Source organism: Oncorhynchus clarkii, chromosome 10, assembly GCF_045791955.1.
Source record: "Oncorhynchus clarkii lewisi isolate Uvic-CL-2024 chromosome 10, UVic_Ocla_1.0, whole genome shotgun sequence".
Classification (NCBI taxonomy): Eukaryota; Metazoa; Chordata; class Actinopteri; order Salmoniformes; family Salmonidae; genus Oncorhynchus; species Oncorhynchus clarkii.
Genome location: NC_092156.1, coordinates 30,457,218 through 30,477,727, shown reverse-complemented (window position 1 = coordinate 30,477,727; position 20,510 = coordinate 30,457,218). Strand labels below are relative to the sequence as shown.

Here is a 20,510-nt window from a genome sequence, read left to right as displayed (position 1 = left end):
GTTTCAAAATTGTTTGAGGCTTGTCGACAAGAAGCGAATCTTAAAATAAATCGGAGATGATCCTTGCAAAATCAATACAAATCAAAGTGATCCAATAAAAACTATTGAGTTACAGTCTAAGGAATTCCATTATTTAAAAAATGTTGTTATTTATAATTGATCCTCTCTAAGGAAATATCGTTGTGGTGTGCGCTGAAAGTCATTTGTGAGTTGTAATGCATTTCTGTATTTGAAATGATAAATAAATTAGACTAAAACAGGCTCGTGGAGATTTGAGACTTAACATTACTGTTAGTATAGTAAAATGTGAGATTATGGAGCAAGATTTTAAGACTAGAAAATATACTTACTGTAGGTTTAGGACAAACAGATTTTAAGACTAGAAAATATACTTACTGTAGGTTTAGGACAAACAGATTTTAAGACTAGAAAATATACTTACTGTAGGTTTAGGACAAACAGATTTTAAGACTAGAAAATATACTTACTGTAGGTTTAGGACAAACAGGTGTCTTTTTTGATCATCTCTTCTCATTTATATTTTGTATTTGTAACACACTGACCATGAATATAAAGACAAGAAGGATGCTGGCATTTTATATGTACAAATATCACAGAGAGCAGATGATTGATTAACGAATAATATGGTTTATATCAAGTAAACCTATTTCTCTAAGAAGTAAATGTACAATTAACATATTGAATTGTGGCAACATGACATCTTTCTATGTATTTAAAAGAATATTGTGACATGCTTTACAGATTTTTCCAAGTCACTATTATCTAAATATTTCTTTTCCTTCATATATCAATATTTATTTTAACCAAAAAAGTGTTCTAAGCCCTGCAAAAGTGCTGCACACAGTCAATTGTCCTGTCAGTTGTCTAATTGGAACAATCACCCTCTGCAAACTCATCCAAACACCTTTTATACTGGGATATTATATATTCACATCCACTAACTGGCTGTTTTCAATCCAATATCATTGGGAATGTGAGGGCAAGACTAGACTTCATGGTCATTCCAATGACTCACAGATTCTTAGTAATTCTGCAGCCTTTTCCCCGCCATCTCTCCTGACAACTCAACAAAAGGCTCTTTTCAAAGCAATGACATGGATTTTTCCTCAATATACCTATGCTGGGAAGATGAGGGTTAAACTCTAGTTGATGTAGTTAAAAATATTTCTGGGAACTGTGACGGAAGGATGGCGGAATTATCCTGGAATGATTATGGTAAATTGGTCCTACTTCTGATGATTGTATTAGAATGCCACTAGAGATAACACTACAAATTGTATGCATGTGCTGATGTGTTTATTTTGTCTTGATTTTAGGCAAATTATTATGTTTTACAGATATTTAACTATGGCAATGCTGTAAGGTTGGTATATACATTTAAGGGGAATAAAAAATGTAATGTAAATTCAATCTAAAAACACACTGGGGCTAATTTGTGAAATCATGTTGAGGGTATTGTCTATTTATATATATAGATTTGTATTTAATATTGCAAAATGTATATCCAGACTTTTATTGACTGGACTCCAAAAATCTATTCTGTAGATATTGATTGCTCCATGACTGAAACTTTGATATGAAGTCTTGATGTGTTTAAATATGTGTGTGTTTAAGTGCATATCTAACACATTATCCCTTTCATGTTCTAATCAATGGTAATGACATTAGATGACGTCAACACATCTTTCCTTTGATATAAAATGTAAAATACATTTGCCTTGTGAGCTGTAGGAGCATGTTTTACTTCTCTAAACAATGTGTTGCATGGCACAAAGAATGTGTTGCATGGCACAAAGAATGTGTTGCATGGCACAAAGAATGTGTTGCATGGCACAAAGAATGTGTTGCATGGCACAAAGAATGTGTTGCATGGCACAAAGAATGTGTTGCATGGCACAAAGAATGTGTTGTATAGCACAAAGTCATTCCTTTTAGAGGAATGACTGGAATCGTCCACTAACTTGTAGACTGACCTTTAGGTCATCTCTCAGGCTAGATCTGATATGATGCATAAACAACTCTTAACTGGCCAGACCTCACACTGCAGGCTTTCAAATGACTATACCATATTATTACTAGTTAATGGTAGTTCACATTTAATATGTTCAATTGCTATAATTATTTGCAAAATGAAACTGCAATTTCAAATCAGATAGGACGTGCCCCCCAGAATTAGTAATATACTCATCCAAATCATTATGTTCTAAAGAAATTGATTAAACATCAATGCATGATGAAAATTGCTTATTTACAATGAAACAATGGTGAAAGTCCGATAAATAAAATGTTCACCCATAAAAGTAGATATTTATATATAAAGTAGATATTTATATATAAAGTAGATATTTTATGGGTGAACATTTTATTTATAGGACTTTCACCATTGTTTCACACACATACCGGTAAATTGAAACTTGAGAGTTTAACTTGACTGGGGGGAGACTGAGGTTAGGGTATTAAGACAAGATCATGCCTAATATGGTCAACAAAGCAGTAGAGTAATGGTGGCATTGCTTCAAGAGCAGGAGCCGGCCCACAGGAAATTTTGGAGACATAGGGAGTAGACTAAAAGAGGGGGGCCCAACTGACATCCACTCTGATTGGCTCACATTTTGAATTTCTCCCTCAGATTCTATCCAATCACAGGAGCTTTCCACAAGGATAATCCTGCTTCTCTAATTCTAGCCTTCTGTTCCAAATTCTTTATTCTGTTTTTTTGTTCTTTTTTTCACCGTTTTCCCCCCCCTTTCTAAATCTTGGAGACGGAGCTGGTTGTCTGGGGGAAGGAATGTGTATGGTTTACAGCTGAACGACTCTGGACCGTCTGTTGACCACAAACACCTAACAACCACAGGACTAGAGTAGGGGATTTATGCTTCAATAACTAATAACTGTTAGGGAAATCAGCATAGTTTAGTCAATGAATCACATTTATTAGATTAAATATGATATTTGCGTTGGTATAGTTTACAAAGTTAGTGTAGTTCTGGATTTCCACTCACTTGACTGGTATGGATGAGTGAAAGGAAAATAGCTACCTCACCACTGAATCAAATGAAGGTCCCAGTGGGGGGAATATCGTGTGTTTACACGTGACATTGTCATTCACGAGTGGGACTCTCCCCTTTTCTCTTCCTGTATGTACCTTCTGTACCACAAAATTGTCCATCTTACATGACCAGTGTTCAGAAATCCAGACACCACACAATGTGTGTTGTACGCAGTTCATGGAAAATCACCATCTTGGCCAGGCTTCCACCCACGGCTGCCTCCCTCCCGTCCCCATCCCCCGCGCAGCGCGTTATCCCCCAGGGCAGGGCTTACCAGCAATTACATTTTGGAGATCTTGTCAAGGGTGCAGTGTCATTAAAACCATGGGGGCATGGCTCCAGCTTTTGGCTCTCCATCTCTTTACTCAGCACTCTGTACCCAATATTCCCCCACATCAAGATGACGCCTCCAGCGTGAAGTCAAACTCACACGTCTGATCTATCTGATCTATATGTTAAGGCTATTACAGTTAGTGGCCCCATTACCTGCTGTGGAGTTTGCTTCTTATTTTGCTAACTAAAGTTATGCAAATAAACATGGAATATTAGACCTCGTTAGGGTAATGTCTGAAGGTACAATAGGTCTCCCAAGGTTGAGTGACTGTCGGGGACTTCTTAGTAATGAAACAATGTCAATCACCATGGTGATTACATGGAATCCAGGTTGTAAGATTTTTTACAAGGATATTACATTATCAGAGCCTATCTGAACACATTCTATATTCACTGTTCCACAACATTTCCACACAAAGGGCACCAATGAGCACCATGTTTAGCATAATAGTTTGAATACCAATGGTTACTGTTGCCAGAGAGATGACGAAGGTTGACGCAAATAGGCAGTGGGGAAAAAAGTGAAATAGTTCACCGTTTCCCTCCTCACATGTAATGATATAGCAACCCCTATTCTAAATTGCGGGACTCTGAAAAACAGTTTATATAAACAAACCAGGCCACTCCATGTTTATGATAACAACTTGCCCAGATATCAATTTATACAATTTATGCAATTTATGCATGACTCATTATGCTGATGCAAATATGTACTCTAGAACATAAATGTATGCTTTATGATGAACTGAAAGGTTTAAACATGTGGGTGGTTGGATAATTAATAATGGTGCTATTCTACAGACTTTAATAGACGTGGTGGAAGTAAGGAGTTGAAAACCATCCAAAATAGGCAGACGACAAAGCAATGTGCATCTGGAAAAGTTAAGTGTCAGTTAAGGAAAAATCAACACCCATGCACTGTTTTTTCTCTCTCTCTTTTTCCTGAATGAAACTCGTTCACACACACAGAAAGGAGGACACATCTCCAGAGCGGAGCGGCGCGGGTTGATCCCTGACGGAGAGATGGCTAAAGTTCATCTCATTAACTCCCCACAAGCCTGTTCCCTTCTCTCACACACACACACACACACACACACACACACACACACACACACACACACAGGAAGCAGAGTGGTTAAGGCTCCTGACGCAACCCAACCCCAGCCCCATAGTCCCTTCTACAAAATTCAAATCTATCGAGACAAAAAAAGTGCCCCCGAGTCCACGTTGACAAATTCTTTAACAAGCTGTGGTTGAAGGGAAGCTGGTTTTACTCTGACTCACCCCCTCCTTTCAAACAGTTTACTGGAAATAAAGGGGAGGAGGAGGGAGAGGGCACTTTCAGAGAAGTCATGTGACGGGGCTGGGCAAACCACAGCACAGAAAGCCTTTGAGTGGAGTGTAGTAGGCCAGGGGGAGGCAGGGGGGAGGACACACGCCCAGCCCAGCCCAGCGCAGCGCAGACGGCTCTTATCCAGGATACAGGAGATACAATCCTGGGAGTTGGCAATCAAGAATTCACAGTGCTGGTTAACTACTTCCATGCCGGCCAAAAACATAAAGCACTTGAGGGAAACCACTGAATCACCATGCCACTTTTTGGACGTTGTTCATCTAGAGAGGATTCCAGGATTCATTTTCAGAACATAAGTATCATCCAAATGTTCAAACAAATGTTTTAAAAACGCAAATGTTCATGACATCAGCGTCTGGACCTGCTTAGTAAAGTCATGACTATCATTCTTGAATAAGGTCTTGAAGGGGGGGGGGCTGTGTTCTGCCGTCACTCATGTGCGCCTGCTTGCGGCAGGAAGTTGGCACGTGCGCGTTCTGAGAAATGCCACTGGGTTTACGTCAAGCTCCTGGCACATTGACACCCCTATAATCTCAGAGTAAGAGAGAAGAGAGTCAGCATCTCTAACCTGCCGTGGAGCCCAAAGACACATCCGATCACAAACTCTCCCATGTTACTATTCAATCACATCTCTATTTTCTAGAATCACTTTTCTAATCTTGGTTAAAATAACAGAGAATAACGATGCAATATAAATCCACCGCAACGAGATGTCCATAATCACTGTGATGTCTTCCTTTAAGAATGTACAGTATAACAAGCATGCAATGCAATAAGCGGTCTCCCTCTCCCTCTCTCTCGGCCAGTGAAACAATCCACCCTCGTTGTAGGTGACAGAAGGAGAGAGAAGAAAGGAAAATAAGGCTTCCGACTCCTGCAGCTCAGCAAACTATCCTGGTGTGAGCAACCTACTGCCAGATGCTGTCCACACACACACCCGGTGACCAGACCACACTGTAAAGATGTCAGCAGAAAGAGACAGAACAAGTAGAGAGAGAGAGAGATAAAGGGAGAGAGAGAGAGAGAGAGAGAGAGAGAGAGAGAGAGAGAGAGAGAGAGAGAGAGAGAGAGAGGCAGAGAGAGAGAGAGAGAGAGGCAGAGAGCGAGAGAGCGAGAGAGCGAGAGAGAGAGAGAGAGAGAGAGAGAGAGAGAGAGAGAGGCAGAGAGCGAGAGAGAGAGAGGCAGAGAGCGAGAGAGCGAGAGAGCGAGAGAGAGAGAGAGAGAGAGAGAGAGAGAGAGAGAGAGAGAGAGAGAGAAAGGGAGGGAGGGAGGGATATCAACAGAAATAGAGAGTGTGTGACAGAGATAAAGAGAGAGAGCAGTAGAGGGAGAGTGAAAGAGCCTCAGAGCACTAATTCAGACCCAGCAGCTCTGTGGTCGGTGACACTTGTTCAACCTTTCTGAGGATGCGAAACAAACAACCAACAAGTCTTCCCTGATGCCTCGGACACGTCAAAGTTACGGCGGAGAAAAAGAAGAAGAAACAACAATAACGAAGAGCGGACCAGATTAATGGGTCGATGGACAAAATATGACTCTCCACAACGGGGCATCTGTCTTTCTCTCACACGTCCCCTCTCTTTTCCTCTGCTCTCCTCCGCTCACTCTCTCTTCGTCTTCGTTTGTTCGTTTTGGTGGAGAGTCGAGCGGGACTTTATCAGTGTGTCGAATGATGTCAGAGCTCCAGGCTCACACATGTGGTCTGAGGGCCAAGGGAGACTGGAGACTGTGCCATCTGCAGATGCCCATGGTATGAGTGATAAACTAAACATGACAGTAGGTACCCCCATCACTACGGTGCCAGGGAGCACTCACCCACTATCAAACCACCAGTGCCTGTCACACCCTGCTGACCCACCAGATGAAAACACATATGTCAATGTGCCTGATGTTGAACGCCAATGTCTTTTTTGGTTATATCGGCAGAAAGTAATTCATGTACAGTTTTGTACAGAGTGTGAGATTATAGTGTGAGTCTATCTATTAAGAGCAGACAGTGCTCAGAGTACTATCAATAGCTCGCAGTATAACGACTCATTAAATCACTACTTAATGAACCCTTAAAGCCCCTCAAGTCATGTCAACCACTAGTTGACCCAAATGTCTGATTTAAATTGGAATAGAACAAACCTTTGGCTAGTCTATTTTCAAACATGAAGGAGAATCGGGTCATTTTTTGGCACTGGCTTCTCCAAACCGTTTTCCTGCCTGCCCCCATTGTTTGACCTGTATTGTGCTGGAATGCTCCTGACATTGAATGACATTGTGAAATACAATCCTTAGGATTAAAGTGCACTCAGAGAAGACCGGCTAAGATTATGGAGAGACAAAGCAACTGACATCTTGTCTATTCTTTCATTCACGGAGGAAAATAATATTTACTATGAGTTGTCATGGTCAAAGTACTTGTCGAGCCTATTTAGAAATGAAAATACTGTTTGTCATGGTATTACAAAAGCCAATGCAGGCACCTTGAAAACAATGGCTTTGCCCTTGATGGCATTGCTACACACTTAGACCGAGCAGAGCATTGTAAAAGGCAGAAACACATGACTGCTTCAGTCTGCTTCAGAGGTAGGGAACTGGGAATGGGTTAGCTAATGCGTGTGTGTGCATGTGAGAGAGAGCGAGAGAGAAGGGAACGGGCTTGTGGGGAATTCCTGAGATGAACTTTAGCCATCTCTCCGTCAGGGCTCAACTCGCACCGCTCCACTCTGTGTGTGTGTTTGTGCGTGCGCGTACACATCCAAGAGGTTTCCGCTGATATGACACATGTATACAATGTGACTGTTTTGTTTCAACAAAGTTGCACAAAAGGTTGCTAGATGAGGAGAGAGAGAAGGCAGAAGAAAACAGAGTGAGACCTGGAGGACAGTAGTGACAGGTAGAGCATGGGTAGTGAGAAGAAGAGGGAGGAGAGAAAGCAGAGTTGGAGAGGGAAGTCAGGAGGAGAGATGGAAAGGCTGTGTGCCACCTGTCTCTGTCAGAGAAGAGAGAGAGGGGGGGATGAGATAGAGAGAGAGGAGTGATAGAGAAAAAGGAGAGAGATAGAGGCTTACCTGTGGAGTCTCTGCCTGCTCCAGCAACTCTCCAAACTCTTCATAGTCTTCATCATCAGGCTCTTCTCCAGACAGCCTCGCTGCCCGTGCCATGAAGTAGGGGGGCAGCTCCCCGATGGCTGTGCCTGCTCCCTACACACACACACACACACACACACACACACACACAACCTTTCACAATACAAGTATAATACAATACACATATATTTTCAATTTGTCGGGTCAATTAGGGTGTTATTAGTTTGGATCAAACTATATGAATATCCAACATCCTAAATAGCTTTCAATTATAAGACGGTATCACTCGCCGAATTGTGAAGAAAGACGGAAGAGATTTGAGTGAAACAAATCCTCATCCCAGGCAGGTTCAGTGGGTTCATTCCTCCAGGAACACGAGGATGAGGAGGGAGCGCAGAGCAACAGACTTAATTAACACAATGAAAAACCTGCAGAGAAAACGAGTGCTTTGGAATTGCTCATAGCTCATTATGGTAATGTTTTCAGGCACAGAAAAACTTGTAAGAAGGGGTGGGGTGAGGGGGGTAAGGAAAGGAGGGAGGTTATGCAGTGAGGTGGTGAGGGAGGTGGGAGAAGGGAGGGTTAGGGTGAGGGAGGGAGGGGGGTGAGGGAGGGAGGGGGGTGGGTGGGTGAGGGAGGTGGGAGAAGGGAGGGTTAGGGTGAGGGAGGGAGGGGGGTGAGGGAGGGAGGGGGGTGGGTGAGGGAGGTGGGAGAAGGGAGGGTTAGGGTGAGGGAGGGAGGGGGGGTGAGGGAGGGAGGGAGAGAGGGGATGGATGGGTGAGGGAGGGAGGGAGGGGTGATGGGATACTTAAGCTGGACATCCTGTTCCATGTCAACACAGCAGTCTTTGATGAAACCTGCCAGTTTGCTCATAATGCAGACGTGCCCTAATCTCCAGGGCAGCTGTTCTATTCACTGCACTATTGTGTGTGTGTGTGTGTGTGTGTGTGTGTGTGTGTGTGTGTGTTTGCGTGTGTGTGTGTGTGTGTTTGCGTGTGTGTGTGTGTGTGTGTGTGTGTGTGTGTTTGTGTGGGTGTGTGTTTGTGTGTGTATTTGTGTGTGTGTTTGTGTGTGTGTTTGCGTGTGTGTGTGTGTGTGTGTTTGCATGTGTGTGTTTGCGTGTGTGCCAGACTGCAGCCACCTGTGCCATGTTTTTTGAAGTGGACCACTTAGACCCTGCAGCGGTGGACGGGGTGACACAGAGAGGGGAGGGCGAGAGGGGAGGGCCAGAGGAGAGGGCGAGAGGGGAGGGCCAGAGGGGAGGGCCAGAGGGGAGGGCCAGAGGGGAGAGGGAGAGGGGACGGCCAGAGGGGAGAGGGAGAGGGGAGGGCCAGAGGGGAGAGGGAGACGGGAGGGCCAGAGGGGAGGGCCAGAGGGGAGAGGGAGAGGGGAGGGCCAGAGGGGAGAGGGAGAGGGCCAGAGGGGAGGGAGAGAGGGGAGGGCCAGAGGAGAGAGGGAGAGGGGAGGGCCAGAGGGGAGAAGGAGAGGGGAAGGCCAGAGGGGAGAGGGGAGGGCCAGAGGGGAGAGGGGAGGGCCAGAGGGGAGATGGAGAGGGCCAGAGAGGGAGAGGGGAGGGGCCAGAGGGGAGAGGGAGAGGGCAAGAGGAGAGAGGGGAGAGGGGAGGGCCAGAGGAGAGAGGGAGAGGGCCAGAGGAGAGAGGGGAGAGGGGAGGGCCAGAGGGGAGAGGGAGAGGGGAGGGCCAGAGGGGAGAGGGAGAGGGGAGGGCCAGAGGGGAGAAGGAGAGGGGAGGGCCAGAGGGGAGAAGGAGAGGGGAGGGCCAGAGGGGAGAGGGAGGGGGCCAGAGGAGAGAGGGGAGAGGGGAGGGCCAGAGGGGAGAGGGGAGGGCCAGAGGGGAGGACCAGAGGGGAGAGGGAGAGGGGAGGGCCAGAGGGGAGGACCAGAGGGGAGAAGGAGAGGGGAGGGCCAGAGGGAAGAGGGAGAGGGCCAGAGGAGAGAGGGGAGAGGGGAGGGCCAGAGGAGAGAGGGGAGAGGGGAGGGCCAGAGGGGAGAAGGAGAGGGGAGGGCCAGAGGGGAGAGGGAGAGGGGAGGGCCAGAGGGCAGAGTGAGGGGGTAATATCATAAAAAGGGCTACTGGTGCCAGAGGAGGGTGGGGTGAATGGTGTATCTTTTTGGGGCTTTAATGCCGTGAGCATCAAGTGGGCACAGCAGGTTGCAGCATTTTGGGCTGTGCCAGCATCTGGGGGCGAGGCCAGGGGATCGTATGGCATACCCCTAGCTGGCACACACACAGCTCTGCCCTTACCACATAATTACTCTTTGGTATGGGCACGCCGTGCCAGCTAAAGAAACCTTGAATCTGCTCCACTGAAATCAGAGTCCTTGGTAAAATAAAAAAGGAATGGGAAAATCACACTTATCCTGGTGTAACTAAAACTATGGTGGTAGAATACACCTGACCTACACTCCCTCCCTCTCTCCCTCCTTCACTCACTCCCCTCCCTCCCTCCCCCCCCCCCCCCCCCCCCCCCCCCTTCCTCCCCCACTCACTCACTCACTCACTCACTCTGTTCCAGGGAAAGGGCCCCAGCAGCAGCAGTACTAAAGTAGTAGAAGTAGAGGTACTCTGTTCCCCACAGCCAGTAACATGTGAAATGTGAATAAACAAGAGTGAGATAACATCCTCCACTTCTCATTTTCAGTCAGTTTAGAGGAAGATAAAAATCCCAAGTTCACCACAGGTCATAGAGATGAGTTCTCTCTTCTCAGACTTCTCTGTTAAGCATCTGTGTTTTTCAGTAGAGACAGTTTCACACTGAGAGGGAAGCTCTGAGAAAAGGGCCTGCACTGCCCGACTCTCTGTAAAAGAGCTGTGAATGCTGAGAATCCAGGAAGAGAAGTGCTGGTCATCATTGGGAAGCTGATACAGTTACCAGTTAGAGGTGGGCTCCCGAGTGACGCAGCGGTCCAAGGCACTGCATCTCAGTGCTAGTGGTGTCACTACAGACCCTGGTTAGATTCCAGGCTGTATCACAACCGGCGTGATTGGGAGTCCCATAGGGCGGCGCACAATTGGCCCAGCGTCGTTAGGGTTTGGCCGGGGTAGGCCGTCATTGTAAGTAAGAATTTGTTCTTAACTGACTTGCCTAAATAAAGGTTCAAATAAATAGAGGTGTGAGAGTTGATAGGCTTTTGACGCAGAGCATGGTGGTGGTAGTACCATGACAACTCTATGTCATGGCTGAGTCATTGTAGTGGTTACCATAGCCACCAGAGTCAGAATGCAACCAAAGTATCTGGTGAAGGGTTAACGTCTACCTGTGCCAGGGCTGGCTCTAGCTACAGAACTGTGTGTGATAGTGGTGTGACAGTGGTGTGTGTGCGTGACAGCGGTGAAGGATGACAAACTGTCAGTATCATGTCCCCAGTACCTAACCACATGGCTATGTTTGGTTAGAGGTGTGAAACCACCAGCAGTGTTAAGGGGAAATTCACCGTAAAAGGCTGGGGTTTTCCAAACCATCAGTGGGTATTATTGTATTGAATTGTCAATGATATCTCACTTAGCAGTCACATGTCTTAGAAATAATCTTGACCTACAGTCAATGTTATTTTACTTCTAGGGCTGTGCAGTTGACTGTGTGTTGACTGTGTACAGACTGTATGTAGAATAGACTCACCCACATGCAGGCCTCTAAGCGGACCTTGGAGACAATGGTCCAGAGGGAGATGCTTCCCTGTACAGCTGCTGCCACCCCCGCCAAGCCCTCCACACCCGCTTGGGCCACGGCCTCTGTCCCCCCCAACAACACCTCTTCCTGGGGGCAGATGATCTGCTCGGGGTAGGGGGGTTCCGGGAAATCCACCGAACCACATTCATATGCTGCCAGGGTCACTGATGCTATGTGTGGACCCTGAGAGAGAGACGGAGAGAGAGAGAGAGAGACGAGTGGGAGGTCAATTGTTGGAATTTATGACTCAACGGAAGATTTCAGGGAGAGCCCTGGCAACATTTGCATTAAAAGAGGGAAGAACTCTTATGGAAATAGATCATATATAAAACCATGGTATAAGCCTTTGCTTAAAAGTACTTATATGAATGGTTATGGCAACTCCTCTGTCTTTCTCTGTGAGATTGAAACGTCATTTGCATTGCCTGCCTGTCTCCTTTACCTTCCTGCCATTCCTTCAATATGATTCAGATAGGGGGATTTACTAATGAATTGTGAGTTAAGGGATAAGGGGCGAGAGACCACAGAGAAACCTCCTGCATGTTGTGGTAAAACAGGGGGAGGCGCGGGACAAAGGGGTTGATGCCTGGAGCTAAAAAGGTGGGTCAAAACTCCCCTACTGAAACATCAAAGAACCCGAAACGAAAGCTGGGGACAAGAAACCGTTACACACACACACACACACACACACACACACACACACACTGAGAGCTGCACCTGTGACAAAGTGCGCCAAAAACAAAGAACTTGGAGACTTCAGAAAACATCGGTAGTGCTTTCCATTCACATTGCAGTCTGAAAACATCTCCTCCCCATGGCCCCTTGGGTGACACTACACTCATAGAACTAATACTGAAATGACGTGGCAGCAGCAACGAAGCGTCAGTCGGTTGACCCATATGGGGCGGAATATACAGACCTAGTAAGTGTTACTGTAAAAAACATATATCTGAAGTGTGTATCTGTCTAGCGTGTGTATCTGTGAAGTGTGTATCTGTGAAATATGTATCTGTGAAGTGTGTGAATCTGTCAAGTGTGTATTTGTGAAATGTGTATCTGTGAGAAGATTGAGTATCTGAGAAGCGCGAGTATCTGTGAAGCGCGAGTATCTGTGAAGCGCGTGTATCTGTGAGGCGTGTGTATCTGTGAAGCGCGAGTATCTGAGAAGCGCGAGTATCTGAGAAGCGCGAGTATCTGTGAAGCGCGAGTATCTGTGAAGCGCGAGTATCTGTGAAGCGCGTGTATCTGTGAAGCGTGTGTATCTGTGAGGCGTGTGTATCTGTGAAGCGCGTGTATCTGTGAAGCGCGTGTATCTGTGAGGCGTGTGTATCTGTGAAGCGCGTGTATCTGTGAAGCGCGTGTATCTGTGAAGCGCGTGTATCTGTGAAGCGCGTGTAACTGAGAAGCGTGTGTAACTGAGAAGAGTGTGTATCTGAGAAGCGTGTGTATCTGTGAAGCGTGTGTATCTGTGAAGCGTGTGTATCTGTGAAGTTTGTGTATCTGTGAAGTGTGTATCTGTGAAATGTGTGTATCTGTGAAGCGTGTGTATCTGTGAAGCGTGTGTATCTGTGAAGCGTGTATCTGTAAAGTGTGAATCTGTTAAGTGTGTGTATCTGAGAAATGTGTATCTGTGAAGTGTGTATCTGAGAAATGTGTATCTGTTAAGTGTGTATCTGTGAAGTGTGTATCTGTTAAGCGTGTGTATCTGAGAAATGTGTATCTGTTAAGTGTGTATCTGTGAAGTGTGTATCTGTTAAGCATGTGTATCTGAGAAATGTGTATCTGTTAAGTGTGTTTCTGTGAAGTGTGTGTATCTGTGAAGCGTGTATCTGGTAAGTGTGTATCTGTGAAGTGTGTATCTGTTAAGCGTGTGTATCTGAGAAGTGTGTATCTGTTAAGCGTGTGTATCTGAGAAATGTGTATCTGTTAAGTGTGTTTCTGTGAAGTGTGTGTATCTGTAGTGTGTATCTGTGAAATGTGTATCTGTTAAGCGTGTGTATCTGTGAAGTGTGTGTATCTGTGAAATGTGTACCTGTGAAATGTGTATCTGTGAAATGTGTATCTGTAATGTCTGTATCTGTGAAATGTGTATCTGTTAAGCGTGTGTATCTGTTAAGCGTGTGTATCTGTAAAATGTGTATCTGTAAAATGTGTATCTATAAAGTGTGTATCTGTAAAATGTGTATCTGTTAAGCGTGTGTATCTGTATAATGTGTATCTGTGAAATGTGTATCTGAGAAGCGCGTGTATCTGAGAAGCGCGTGTATCTGAGAAGCGTGTGAATCTGTGTATCTGCGAAGCGTGTGTATCTGTGAAGCGTGTGTATCTGTGAAGCGTGTGTATCTGTGAAGTGTGTGTATCTGTGAAGTGTGTGTATCTGTGAAGTGTGTGTATCTGTGAAGTGTGTGTATCTGTGAAATGTGTATCTGAGAAGCGTGTGTATCTGAGAAGCGTGTGTATCTGTGAAGCGTGTGTATCTGTGAAGTGTGTATCTGAGAAGCGTGTATCTGAGAAGCGTGTGTATCTGTAAAGTGTGTATCTGTGAAATGTGTATCTGAGAAGCGTGTGTATCTGTGAAATGTGTATCTGAGAAGCGTGTGTATCTGTGAAATGTGTATCTGTAAAGTGTGTATCTGTAAAGTGTGTATCTGTAAAGTGTGTATCTGTAAAGTGTGTATCTGTGAAATGTGTATCTGTGAAATGTGTATCTGTTAAGCGTGTATCTGTGAAATGTGTATCTGTGAAATGTGTATCTGTGAAATGTGTATCTGTGAAATGTGTATCTGTTAAGCGTGTATCTGTGAAATGTGTATCTGTGAAATGTGTATCTGTGAAATGTGTGTCTGTAAAATATGTATCTGTAAAGTGTTTATCTGTGAAATGTGTATCTGTGAAATGTGTATCTGTGAAATGTGTATAATGTGTATCTGAGAAGCGTGTATCTGAGAAGCGCGTGTATCTGAGAAGCGTGTGTATCTAAGAAGCGTGTGTATCTGAGAAGCGTGTGTATCTGAGAAGCGTGTGTATCTGTGAAGTGTGTGTATCTGTGAAGTGTTTGTATCTGTGAAGTGTGTGTATCTGTGAAGCGTGTGTATCTGTGAAGCTTGTATCTGTGAAATGTGTATCTGTTAAGCGTGTATCTGTGAAATGTGTATCTGTGAAATGTGTATCTGTGAAATGTGTATCTGTGAAATGTGTATCTGTAAAGTGTGTATCTGTGAAATGTGTATCTGTGAAATGTGTATCTGTAAAGTGTGTATCTGTGAAATGTGTATCTGTAAAGTGTGTATCTGTAAAGTGTGTATCTGTGAAATGTGTATCTGTAAAGTGTGTATCTGTAAAGTGTGTATCTGTTAAATGTGTATCTGTTAAGCGTGTATCTGTGAAGCGTGTATCTGTAAAATATGTGTCTGTAAAGTGTGTATCTGTAAAGTGTGTATCTGTGAAATGTGTATCTGTGAAATGTGTATCTGTAAAGTGTGTATCTGTGAAATGTGTATCTGTAAAGTGTGTATCTGTGAAATGTGTATCTGTAAAGTGTGTATCTGTGAAATGTGTATCTGTTAAGCGTGTATCTGTGAAAAGTGTATCTGTGAAATGTGTGTTTGTAAAATATGTATCTGTAAAGTGTGTATCTGTGAAATGTGTATCTGTGAAATGTGTATCTGTTAAGCGTGTATCTGTGAAATGTGTATCTGTGAAATGTGTGTCTGTAAAATATGTATCTGTAAAGTGTGTATCTGTGAAATGTGTATCTGTGAAATGTGTATCTGTGAAATGTGTATAATGTGTATCTGTGAAATGTGTATCTGAGAAGCGTGTATCTGAGAAGCGCGTGTATCTGAGAAGCGCGTGTATCTGAGAAGTGCGTGTATCTGAGAAGCGTGTGTATCTGAGAAGCGTGTGTATCTGAGAAGCGTGTGTATCTGAGAAGCGTGTGTATCTGAGAAGCGTGTGTATCTGAGAAGCGTGTGTATCTGTGAAGCGTGTATCTGAGAAGCTTGTGTATCTGTGAAGCGTGTGTATCTGTGAAGCGTGTGTATCTGTGAAGCGTGTGTATCTGTGAAGTGTGTGTATCTGTGAAATGTGTATCTGAGAAGCGTGTGTATCTGAGAAGCGTGTGTATCTGTGAAGCGTGTGTATCTGTGAAGTGTGTATCTGAGAAGCGTGTATCTGAGAAGCGTGTGTATCTGTAAAGTGTGTATCTGTGAAATGTGTATCTGAGAAGCGTGTGTATCTGTGAAATGTGTATCTGAGAAGCGTGTGTATCTGTAAAGTGTGTATCTGTAAAGTGTGTATCTGTAAAGTGTGTATCTGTAAAGTGTGTATCTGTGAAATGTGTATCTGTGAAATGTGTATCTGTTAAGCGTGTATCTGTGAAATGTGTATCTGTGAAATGTGTATCTGTTAAGCGTGTATCTGTGAAATGTGTATCTGTGAAATGTGTATCTGTGAAATGTGTATAATGTGTATCTGAGAAGCGTGTATCTGAGAAGCGCGTGTATCTAAGAAGCGTGTGTATCTGAGAAGCGTGTGTATCTGAGAAGCGTGTGTATCTGTGAAGTGTGTATCTGTGAAGTGTTTGTATCTGTGAAGTGTGTGTATCTGTGAAGCGTGTGTATCTGTGAAGCGTGTGTATCTGTGAAGCTTGTATCTGTGAAGCGTGTGTATCTGTTAAGCGCGTATCTGTGAAATGTGTATCTGTGAAATGTGTATCTGTGAAATGTGTATCTGTGAAATGTGTATCTGTGAAATGTGTATCTGTAAAGTGTGTATCTGTGAAATGTGTATCTGTGAAATGTGTATCTGTAAAGTGTGTATCTGTGAAATGTGTATCTGTAAAGTGTGTATCTGTGAAATGTGTATCTGTGAAATGTGTATCTGTAAAGTGTGTATCTGTGAAATGTGTATCTGTAAAGTGTGTATCTGTTAAATGTGTATCTGTTAAGCGTGTATCTGTGAAGCGTGTATCTGTAAAATATGTATCTGTAAAGTGTGTATCTGTGAAATGTGTATCTGTGAAATGTGTATCTGTAAAGTGTGTATCTGTGAAATGTGTATCTGTAAAGTGTGTATCTGTGAAATGTGTATCTGTAAAGTGTGTATCTGTGAAATGTGTATCTGTTAAGCGTGTATCTGTGAAAAGTGTATCTGTGAAATGTGTGTTTGTAAAATATGTATCTGTAAAGTGTGTATCTGTGAAATGTGTATCTGTGAAATGTGTATCTGTTAAGCGTGTATCTGTGAAATGTGTATCTGTGAAATGTGTGTCTGTAAAATATGTATCTGTAAAGTGTGTATCTGTGAAATGTGTATCTGTGAAATGTGTATAATGTGTATCTGAGAAATGTGTATCTGAGAAGCGCGTGTATCTGAGAAGCGCGTGTATCTGAGAAGCGCGTGTATCTGAGAAGCGCGTGTATCTGAGAAGCGTGTGTATCTGTGAAGCGTGTGTATCTGTGAAGTGTGTATCTGAGAAGCTTGTGTATCTGTGAAGCGTGTGTATCTGTGAAGCGTGTGTATCTGTGAAGTGTGTGTATCTGTGAAGTGTGTGTATCTGTGAAATGTGTATCTGAGAAGCGTGTGTATCTGAGAAGCGTGTGTATCTGAGAAGCGTGTGTATCTGTGAAGCGTGTGTATCTGTGAAGTGTGTATCTGAGAAGCGTGTATCTGAGAAGCGTGTGTATCTGTGAAATGTGTATCTGAGAAGCGTGTGTATCTGTGAAATGTGTATCTGAGAAGCGTGTTTATCTGTGAAATGTGTATCTGTAAAGTGTGTATCTGTGAAATGTGTATCTGTTAAGCGTGTATCTGTGAAATGTGTATCTGTGAAATGTGTATCTGTGAAATGTGTGTCTGTAAAATATGTATCTGTAAAGTGTTTATCTGTGAAATGTGTATCTGTGAAATGTGTATAATGTGTATCTGAGAAGCGTGTATCTGAGAAGCGTGTGTATCTGAGAAGCGTGTGTATCTGTGAAGCGTGTGTATCTGTGAAGCGTGTGTATCTGTGAAGCGTGTGTATCTGTGAAGCGTGTGTATCTGTGAAGTGTGTGTATCTGAGAAGCGTGTATCTGAGAAGCGTGTGTATCTGAGAAGCGTGTGTATCTGAGAAGCGTGTGTATCTGTGAAGCGTGTGTATCTGAGAAGCGTGTGTATCTGTGAAGCGTGTGTATCTGTGAAGCGTGTGTATCTGTGAAGCGTGTGTATCTGTGAAGTGTGTGTATCTGTGAAGTGTGTGTATCTGTGAAGCGTGTGTATCTGAGAAGCGTGTATCTGAGAAGCGTGTGTATCTGAGAAGCGTGTGTATCTGTGAAGCGTGTGTATCTGTGAAGTGTGTATCTGAGAAGCGTGTATCTGAGAAGCGTGTGTATCTGAGAAGCGTGTGTATCTGTGAAATGTGTATCTGAGAAGTGTGTGTATCTGTGAAATGTGTATCTGAGAAGCGTGTGTATCTGTGAAATGTGTATCTGTAAAGTGTGTATCTGTAATATGTGTATCTGTAAAGTGTGTATCTGTGAAATGTGTATCTGTAAAGTGTGTATCTGTGAAATGTGTATCTGTTAAGCGTGTATCTGTGAAAAGTGTATCTGTGAAATGTGTATCTGTAAAGTGTGTATCTGTAAAATGTGTATCTGTAAAGTGTGTATCTGTAAAGTGTGTATCTGAAAAGCGTGTATCTGAAAAGCGTGTAAGTGAAATGTGTGTATCTGTGAAGCGTGTAAGTGAAATGTGTGTATCTGAGAAGTGTGTATCTGTGAAGTGTGTAAGTGAAATGTGTGTATCTGTGAAGTGTGTAAGTGAAGTGTGTGTATCTGTGAAGCGTGTAAGTGAAATGTGTGTATCTGTGAAGCGTGTAAGTGAAATGTGTGTATCTGTGAAGAGTGTGTATCTGTGAAGAGTGTGTATCTGTGAAATGTGTATATGTTAAGTGTGTGTTCTGTGAAGTGTGTGTGTCTGTGAAATGTGTATCTGTGAAACATGTATCTGTGAAGTGAGTGTGTGTATCTGTGAAAGCAGCAGTCCATCAGAGAGACAGAGTTGACTGGTTACTGATAGGCAGGTGCATGAGCCCAGCGTGCCTCTGCTCTGAGGAGTGTCTTTGACATTGTGTCGTCCTGTTTACATTCTTGCTTGTTGTTTATTTACTCTTTTAAATATGCTTCCAGTCAGAGAATGGAGGGAGAGGAGGGGAGAGGAGGGTGGATAAGAGTAGTGTGTCTCTTTGATGTGTGGTGGCACTGGTGAAAGTTTGGTTGAACAGACTAACAGAGCTAATGCTCCCTCGACAAGATCAGACAAGATGGCTCTCAATATCACCACTGCCAAAAAAAGAGACTCCTAGACCACACAAACACATACCGTAGAAGATTACACACACACACCCACTTTGAGACCCATGAACGAAAGCACATACTTTTTAGACAAGAAACAGACATGTCCAAAAATAATACTGAGAAACTATTAAATGTGAAAACAGGGTATTTCATAAAGTACCCATAAAACTGACCTTCGCGATCAGTGTCCTTTCCACGGGGCGGTTGAGCTAACGTAGGCTAATGTGATTAGCATGAGGTTGTAAGTAACAAGAACATTTCCCAGGACACAGACATATCTGGTATTGACCGAAAGATGAACAAGAATTTAAGCTAACTACACTGTCCAATTTACAGTAGCTATTACAGTGAAAGATTACCATGCTATTGTTTGAGGAGAGTGCACAATGTTGAACAGAAAAAGTTATTAACAAGCAAATTAGGCATATTTGGGCAGTCTTTTTAGACATGTTTGTACAGAAATACAATGGTTCATTGGACCAGTATAAAACTTTGCACATACACTGCTGCCATCTAGTGGCAAAAATGTATATTGCACCTGGGCTGGAATCATATATTATGGCCTTTCTCTTGCATTTCAAAGATAATGGTGCAAAAAAATAATAGAAATAAAAATAAAGAAAAACAAGTTATTTTTTACCAGATCTATTGTGTTATATTCTCCTACATTCCTTTCATATTTCCACAAACTTCAAAGTGTTTGCTTTCAAATGGTACCAAGAACATGCATATTCTTGTTTCAGGCCCTGAGCTACAGGCAGTTAGATTTGAGTATATCATTTCAGGCGAAAATTGAAAAAAAGGTGCGGATCCTTAAGAGGTTCACATTTATAAACATGGGTAGTTCTGAAGTGTGCCAGTGTGCGTGCATATCTGTGTTTGTGAGGACATACAGTGCCTTCGGAAAGTATTCAGACTCCTTGACTTTTTCCACATTTTGTTACGGTACAGCCTTATTCTAAAATTGATTAAATAGTTTTTTCCCCTCCTCATCAATCTACACACAATAAATACCCCATAATGACAAAGCAAAAACGTTTTTATTTTTTATTCAGTACTTTGTTGAAGCACCTTCGGCAGCGATTACAGCATTGAGTCTTCTTAGGTATGATGCTGCACCTGTATTTGGGGAGTTTCTCCCATTCATCTCCGCAGATCCTGTCAAGCTCTGTCAGGTTGGATGGGGAGCGTTGCTGCACAGCTACTTTCAGGTCTCTCCAGAATGTTCGATCGGGTTCATGTCCGGGCCACTCAAGGACATTCAGAGACTTCTCCCGAAGCCACTCCTTCGTCATCTTGGCTGTGTGCTTAGGGTCTCTGTCCTGTTGGAAGGTGATCTCTCTGTACTTTGTTCCATTCATCTTTCCCTCAATCCTGACTAGTCTCCCAGTCCCTGCCGCTGAAAAACATCCCCACAGCATGATGCTGCCATCACCATGCTTCACCATAGGGATGGTGCCAGACTTCCTCCCGACGTGACGCTTGGCACTCTTTTCTCTGTATACATCAGTGATGTCGCTCTTGCTGTGGGTGATTCTCTGATCCACCTCTACGCAGACGACACCATTCTGTAAACTTCTGGCCCTTTGGACATTGTGTTAACTAACCTCCAGACAAGCTTCAATGCCATACAACTCTCCTTCCATGGC

At 43.6% G+C, this 20,510-nt stretch overlaps 1 protein-coding gene across 5 annotated transcripts in view; it reads right to left on the bottom strand.

Moving 5' to 3' along the window:
• Nucleotides 1-20,510, bottom strand: part of LOC139418257 (vacuole membrane protein 1-like) — a 107,215-nt gene that overhangs the window by 32,759 nt on the left and 53,946 nt on the right. For all 5 annotated transcript variants that reach the window (XM_071167577.1, XM_071167576.1, XM_071167574.1 and 2 more), the window contains 2 exons: nucleotides 11,474-11,707; nucleotides 7,818-7,949 (listed from right to left, as the gene is read on the bottom strand). In XM_071167577.1, the coding sequence (XP_071023678.1) occupies nucleotides 7,818-7,949; nucleotides 11,474-11,707 (366 nt within the window). The remainder of the gene's footprint in view (nucleotides 1-7,817; nucleotides 7,950-11,473; nucleotides 11,708-20,510) is intronic.